General features: G+C 37.8%; 1 protein-coding gene across 1 annotated transcript; it reads left to right on the forward strand.

Moving 5' to 3' along the window:
• Positions 1 to 763: 763 nt before the first annotated feature.
• Positions 764 to 7,380, forward strand: ALG5 (ALG5, dolichyl-phosphate beta-glucosyltransferase; the record flags this gene model as incomplete). The annotated part of the gene is made up of 6 exons (XM_009585705.1): positions 764 to 935; positions 2,166 to 2,212; positions 2,902 to 2,970; positions 4,236 to 4,328; positions 5,895 to 6,008; positions 7,321 to 7,380. Coding segments are annotated over 6 exons (555 nt in total), but the record flags the coding sequence as incomplete, so codon positions are not given.
• Positions 7,381 to 8,126: the final 746 nt, after the last annotated feature.

The following is an 8,126-nucleotide window of genomic DNA, read 5'->3' on the forward strand; positions in this document are numbered from 1 at the left end:
GCCGGCAGCGCGGGTCGTACCCGGCTCCGCTTCTGCAGCAGCTGGCGGGGCTGTGCTTGTGCGTGGTTTTATGCGGGGGGTGTGTTTTCGCAAGGCGTGGGGTGAAATGCCTTGCAGACGAGATAAAAACGGAGCATTTCGTCCTTGTAGTACGTTTTGTGAAATACTCTGGTAACGCGCTTTCACGGTAACCGCTTGGGAAACCTGTATGTTTGAGTGACTGAAATATAGTGCGAGTTTGAGAAGTTCGACACCTGGAAAGTGAAGTTCTGCTGCCCATCGACAGTATGGCGTGTATGGTGTTCCTAAGTAAAAGTACTCCAAAACCCAAGTTCTACAGATTTATTTTAGCCATGCATAAAAACGATCAGAGCCTCAGCTTTGCAAGCACGTACGGCTGACTGGTCACGAGCAGTGCCATTGATTTCAGTGGCCCTGTGCAGGATCAGAGGCAGCACCAACTTGTGTTGTAGAGATTACTTCGGGAAGGGGCAGTGGGGCTTGGACCACAACTTTGGAGGCATCTACATGCTTCGCAGTTGAAAACAGCAACAAGCCAGTGATGCTGACAGTGGTCAGAGTAGGTGAAGTGGAGTAATCCAAGGGCAGGAGGAGGTTTTGGTCCTGCGTGATTTGGTCAGTAGTTGACCCACCTTGTTACTGAAATACAGTTGGTTGCCCCTTGTAGCACATTCAACACCTAGGTAAACCTTTAATAGAATGCTCAACGGTTTTTCTCATTTCTTTTTCTTTTTCATCACAGATTTGTATGATTGCTCATGTAACTGCCAGAAAAATGCAAACCCTTCACCGACACGAAAAAGAGAAATTCTTCGTAAATGCTGAAGGCCGGAAAGAATCTGTACCAAGTATATGTGATCCCCCTACAAAGGAACTCTCTGTTGTTGTGCCTTCATACAATGAGGAAGAGAGGTGTAAGATTTTTCTTGTTTTGAGAAAAAGAAGAAAGTCTATCTGTTGTTACTCTAATAATGCAGAGGTCAGTTTATGTTAGCAGTAGATTCTGGCAGGCCAGATTATGTAGCTGATTCTGGACAGTTTCCAGAAAACAGTCCAAGTACATTGAATTTCAAAATTAAGACACTGCGTAACTTGATTTCTGCTGCTAAAAATAGCATGGGACACTTGTAAGAATCCACTCCATCTTAATGAAGTCCAGCAGAATGGCTGCTCATTGCCATTGCTCATTGCTCAAATGCTGTAAGGCAAGAAGTAGAAGACGACTTTTAAAATTGCTTTGAGAGCTTCCTACTCTGTAAACAACAGCAGCAGCTTCGGACAAGCAGAAAAAAGGATGATCTCATGGGTTTCTGTTTGACTTGGCCATATATATGAGTACCTGATACTAAAAAGCTTTCAGAAATAATCAAGAAATAATCAAGAAATAATCAATAATTTTTTAGAAATAATCAAGCTCTAAAGCTGTACTTGGGGTTGATGTGGTAGCACACATTGTCATTCCTTTTTTTGGTGAGTGAAAATACTGAGCGGTTTGGGATTCCATTAAGAGAGATGTTGACAAATAAAGTGTATCAGGACACAAGGTAGGCCTGGCCCTTTCTCAAGGCCAGTGCATTCCTCAGTCCTGATTCTCATACATACTGTTTTCAGTAAGCAAGGTCTTCCTATGCTTCATGTGATTTTCATTTAGTTGTCTCTCTCTTTGGAGATAGAATAATCACCTGAGATGTGCTCACGAATGAACATACACTGCAAAGACAACTGTAAGGTTGAATGTCTTTCTAATCTGCAGATAAATCCGCTGCAAAAGTAGCGCCTGTTCGTTGGCTGAAGCGTCATGGCCAGCAGCCTTAGTAAGAGAAGGCATGTTACTGACTAGTGTTGGGGATTTCTCTTGTTGCCTTCTCTGTCAGCTTGCTTAAATAGATAAAGTCAGTGCTGGTTTGCAGGGTCAGTCATGGAGAAGGATTTTTTTTTTTTTTTCCTTTAATATTGTGTAAAGGACAGGACTTAGAGTTGCAGGTGCTAAGCTTGTTTACTGAAGGTAGTGTTGTATGAAAGAGGCAATTTGCTCAGCTTTGCTTTGTGGTTGTTTTCAGCTTGCTTGTACAGGTGCTTTTCGGTGCTTTTGGTGCTTTGCCTGTTATAATCTACTAACCTGACCTCCTCCACCTTTTCTCTAGTACCTCTTATGATGGATGAAGCTTTGGATTATCTAGAAAAAAGACAGGTATTTTCATTTTGCATTCAAAATTCATTATTTTTTCGATGTACTACGTATAACAACTCAGTGATCTAGTCACTTTGTTATTTTGGTGTACATTAAAACAGTATTACTTAGCCACTTAGAAGTAACACTTCTGTCTCTTATCAGTTATTTGTAGACTGAATGCCGGAAGGTATTTTTAAATTAAGTAAAAATTGAATATACTACTATGTGATGAAAAATCTTTGTATGCATGGTAACTCTCCAAGACAGAGATTAAGGATTAACCATACATTTAGCTTTCTAAACTAAGTCCTGGTTTGTTCCAACAAGTTTCTTAAGCATCTGTTCTTCATTAGAATTTGTTCTCTGGGTAAGAAGCCCATCGTGAAGGTTTGTGGGGTTTGTTTTGTTTGGGTTTTCTTAATAGTGATGTTGTTATGAGCTTTCATCTTTTACAACTAAGTTGATTTTTCAGTTCTAGATGGTAGCTGAGGAAAACTATGACAAGCCGATGTAATGGAACACGCATCAAATATGGCAAAATTCTTTAATTATGCCATCTTAACAAATTTACTACATCATATTGATGTCTGTTGGCAACCATGAATGAGTTAAAAACTGCTAGGGAGGAAAGAATGCTGATGTTTGAAAGGCCTACTGCCTACTTAAGAAATTGGATGAAATGCATTATTTCTGGTTTTATTTTCAAGAAACGAGATCCTTCCTTCACTTATGAAGTAATAGTAGTTGATGATGGTAGTAAAGATCAAACTACAAAGGTAAGAAAAAGAAGTGTCTTTCCAAGTAATCAGAGGTATGGATTTTTGTACTGCATTTGTGGAATATGACAATGTTTTGCATTTATATTTTGGTACTTGAAGTAGTTCACAATTAAAATTCATGTTTCTGAATACTTTCTGTCATTGTCGTATATGCGTAATGGATGTCACATCCCCACATGCATACACATATAATTCTTCTGCAAATACTAGTATTCTTGATTGGCGGCTGTGACAGCCATTTTCCTGCAGCTGAGATTTAAAAATTCTAGTCTTAACTTCAAGAAATTTCTTATGAAATACTCTACATGTGCATAGTGATGTGAATGTGAACTTGAGGAAGCTAAAAAGCCTTTCAAAACAGCTGATTTATACTGTCATTGACAGAACAGATGACATGTTATATAGCTCTTTCCCATACCCTTCATGGCACTAGTCATTTAAAAATCCCCATGTCAGTAGTAGTATTTTCAAAATAGTTGTGCATTCTTCTGGTTTGACTTTGAAGTATGTCACTGGAGAGGAAGTCTGACCAACTTAAGGGTTTTTTACTACTGCTTGGAAGATGTTTGAGTTAGCTACTAAAATGAATGCTGCTTTTTCATTTACTTCCCTTAAGCTTGTCCATTAAAGATTGCTCGTATATATTTTTCAACTGCCTTGCATTCCTTCTAGCATCATTTCTAACTGAGCACACTATGGCCATGGGCCTTTGGACTTACAAGGACTTGAGACAACCTTTAGAAAAAATTAGAGGAGAAAACTCACGCTTTCTCTTCCCCACAACATGGAACAAAATGTGCACATCCCTGCAGTGTGAGTGGGATTTTAGATCACTGTGAATTTTTGTTTAAAACCACAGATAGCAGCAAGACAAGTGAGAAATAGGTAGCAGTAGTAGAAAATTATTTTTCTTTGATTAACTATTGGTGTTGGTATAAAAGGTCTGTAATAGTATGATATAAATTACGTCAGTATTGAGTTTTTTGGACTTGGGTGAGTGGGGTTTAGAATATCCTGTTCTTACTGAACAGGGAATATCCTGTTCTTACTGAACATGACTAGCTTCTTCAGTCTTGTGTTGACTGTGAACTGGTTTTTATTTTCCCAAACAGACTCCAGCAAACACTGGCAAAGTATTTGTGCTGACTGAAGTGGTTATAGCTGTGTGCTATTAAATTTTTTTTAAAAAAAGGGTGAGCAAATGTAAACTTCTACCTTGATTCCTGTTTTTGTTTTATGCTGGTTTTTTATGTGTCTATCAGGTTGCAATGAAGTACTGCAAGAAATATGGAAGCGACAAAGTGCGAGTGCTTTCTTTGGTAAAAAATCGAGGGAAAGGAGGAGCAGTCAGGATGGTAACTGATACTTTCATCTCCTTCTCTCTCTGAACGATCTGTGCCCAAATATGCAGAAGATAGAGCTGTGCTGATTGACATTTTGAATTCAATACATTAACAAAATTATTATCAGAAAACTGAGTACAAGTTCTGTAAATTAAAGTAAAAACTCGTTTCAAAATAAGCTTATTTTAGATCTTGGAAACAGTATTTTCTTGCCAGGAAGATCAATTACAAAGAATTTTTTTATGTAAGAATTCAAAAGAAAAAAAAAGTTAGACTTGAATTTCATGTTCCTATTAGTTCCACTTAGAAATAGGCTTGCGTTCAAAAAAAACCAAAACAACCAAACAAAAAAAAAAACACCTTTACAGATCAAAGTAAAGCTTTTGTAGAGAAAATACAGCTAAACTTGCAAACATTGCTTTCCAGGTCATAGTTGTGGTTTTAAAAGTGGCTAATGAACAAACACGCTCATCCAGCAAAGTTTGTGTTTACTGAAGCCCACTGCTATCACCCACACTCGATAGTAGAACCAGCACAATTTATGCTTTCACATATTAATTTTCAGATAGACATTATCATAAAATCATCATGTTCTAAAAATAAAATAGCTGTTACACATTTAGAAGGAACATTTTTTTGTAAGATGAATGAAACCTTACTTTTATGAAAAAGGGTGCTATCATTTATGGGTTATCAGTGACTGTCTTTATCTGTATTTTAAGCTCTCTCTTTAATATATCAATTTAAAATTTTTTATGAAACGTGAGTAACTATAGCAGATGGAGAGAACATTGAATTAGAACGTACGGAGCTTTTGTAAGGGATATAATTTTGAAGTTATTCCAAGGGAAGGAGAACAATTCTCTGTGCGATGTATTTTTGCACTGCAGAGTGTAGAGTGGATGTACATACTACTACTTCCTTGACAGGTTTTTCCAAAATCACAGATGTTTGGTTACGAAAATACTTTTGGCAAACCCACTGCTAACTGTTTTCCTGTATGGACCCCGTCAAAAATTGTCAAAGATGTCTGATCAAGAATATGGCAAAACAAGCTGAGACCTGTGCATCACAAATGTTTTGCAGTGATACTGTGACTTAAGACTTATTTCTCAAAACTAATTTAAGATTATCTCTTGAATTCTCTTGAAACAGTGCTGCATCCTCCTTTCCATAGCTCAAATGACAAAGAAAAGCTATCCATGCAGTGGCAGCTGCTAATCACTGCTTCTTTGTGCTCCCCTGTATAGCTGACTGTAGCAACTTGTTGTCTCTTGGGATTTTGGTTTGTAAAGCTTTTAGTTTGCAAGCTTCTTTGGAGAGGGATTGTTAACCTTTTGTGTTCATGCATTACGTCACTGTGGGACGCTACTCAGTGTGTGAAGTCTGTAGATGTTATTACAACATAAATTGATAAATTGTTGTTCGTAGCAAAATATTAAGACTCACCTGTTGTGTTGAATCTTTGAGATACCACTGTTCTAGTTACTGCATTAGGTTTTTGGAGTGTCTTGCAGCTAGCTTAAGACAAATACTGATTTCAAAGGTGTTGATTTTTATTGACTATTTTGATTGCAGGGTGTCTTTAGTTCTCGGGGGAAAAAAATTCTTATGGCTGATGCAGATGGAGCTACAAAATTTGCAGATATTGAAAAAGTAGAAGAAGGTCTAAAAAATCTTCAGCCATGGCCTGTGAGTATAAATTCTCATGGTTTTAGTTTACTACACATGCATACAGATTGATTTTTATAATTCTTTTCAACTTGAGTTTTTTGACATCTGGTTGAAGATCTAGGTGTAAGTCTGAAGACCTAGGTATGAGCTTAGAAGCTGCAAGGATGGGCTGTCAGAAGGTAGCTTCCACAGAGTTCTTACCTCCTTTGCATTCACTGTGCCTGTTTCAATGCAGTACATAATGTTCTATCTACCATTCTTCCTTTGAAGTTGTTCTACTCTGTATAAATACCATGTGTTGCCTACTTAGTTAAAAAACAATTTTTTCTTTGTTAACTGTTTTGTATTTTCTTTTTATCTGATGTCATCCTATATACCTTTAAGGATGCATCTTAATTTCACCCTATTTTATAGAGGTTCTCTTTTCTCAGAGTTGTTAGTTTAATGACAGTATTTGGAAGAACTTCTATTGTAAATAAAAATTCAAAAACCTGTGGAACAAGAGCTCCTCCCTGCATAGTCATTCTCTTTTGGGTGCTTGACTTGAAAGAACTGAGGTTTATTTTCTGCTTAAACGCGGATGAGTGAAGTACTTGTATCTAGTTTCCCGAAGTGCCAGAAGCGACGTGCAGCCTTCCAGCAGGAGCTGCGAGGGATGTGCCTGTGCGAGCGTAGGACCACGAGTGCGGGAGCCGCCGGGCGGCGGTGTTTCCCTGGTGCTCTCCGCTACCAAGGTGGCGGCAGCAGCTGCTGGTTCTCCAGCTTCAGTCCCGCACTCTCAAGTGTAGTAGATTTGAGAGTTTTCGTGTAAGAAGTAGTAGCGTGAGAATAATTTTAAACCTTTTGTTTTGATGACGTCTTTTGATTTAATTTGAGATTATATTTTTGGCTGATACCACAGCATTTTACTTGTTTGAAGGTACATCAGCGCAACAAGTACTTTATTCTGTTATCCCTTCCACAGTGCAATATTTAGGGGAAACACACTTTATAACATCAAGTGCCTAGGAATGCTGAATGTTTATCTGTGCTGTTTAACACATTTATTGTATGCACACCACAGAGGAACAATGTAAGCTAAACCAGACCTGAATAAATTGCAGCAATTCGTATGCACCATATGCAAAATGTAATAAACTTTAGATGATCTGTTAATTGTAGAAAAGACTGATTTTAGCCTCAGAATCTAGCAGTAGAAAAAGTGCAGCTACAGGAAGCAGAAAAGTATACTGCTTTGAAGTTTTTTATTATACAGTTCTCAGCACAAGATTCCACTGATTCAGAAAATGTTGCTTTAAGTAATAACTCTTAAATTTGTATTCCTGTGCAGAACCAGATGGCTATTTCCTGTGGTTCTAGAGCTCATCTGGAGAAGGACTCAATAGCGAAGGTTTGTTTCCATTTTCTGCTGTGTACTAATACTCAAATAATTCCATTATTTTATTCCACTCTATAGATTTTACAATTAAATAATAAATATTATAAAAGAATGGAAGCTAAAACATAGGAAAAGCTTGTCATAATTGTAACATGTGCTCCATCATATGCAAAGGATGTGTCTAGATTTCAGGCATTTTGAACTGGTGTCAGTTGGTGTTCCAGTTTATGGATTTAATTTTCCTAGTTGAGAACATCTTACAAGCAGAGCTTCTAATCCCTGACAGAATTGGTAGGTAGTAATCAGTACTGGGGCTGGAGTGGAAGGCAACTGATGAGTTCATTTTTACTGATTCTCTTCCAGTGCGAGAGCTTGATCTGCAGATCTTGAAACCTGTTTAAAATGAGTTAGGGATAATTAGCAGCAAACTGTTTGAAGAGTATCTCAATTCGTGGGAAAATACTGTAATTTTTCTGTATTAGAGTGAAATATTTGAGTTTTGAACGCACACACAGTACTGTTCTGCGTGTGGCTCTTGTGGAATAAACAGTGATGCATAGGCGCATCTTACCTTATGCAAGTCTTACCTTGCATCTGGTTTTCTGATGTCTTGGCAGACAGTAGTTGACAAAGCACAGGCATGGAACTTGTTTTGCAACAGCCGCATTGCTAGACTAATTTTTTCAGCATCATTGGATGTACTCATCATGTTGAATGTTCTCAATAGTAAGCTTTGTTTATACTGATGTTTAATACTT

The sequence above is a fragment of the Fulmarus glacialis genome, unplaced genomic scaffold (assembly GCF_000690835.1).
Source record: "Fulmarus glacialis isolate BGI_N327 unplaced genomic scaffold, ASM69083v1 Scaffold40789, whole genome shotgun sequence".
In the NCBI taxonomy this organism is placed as follows: Eukaryota; Metazoa; Chordata; class Aves; order Procellariiformes; family Procellariidae; genus Fulmarus; species Fulmarus glacialis.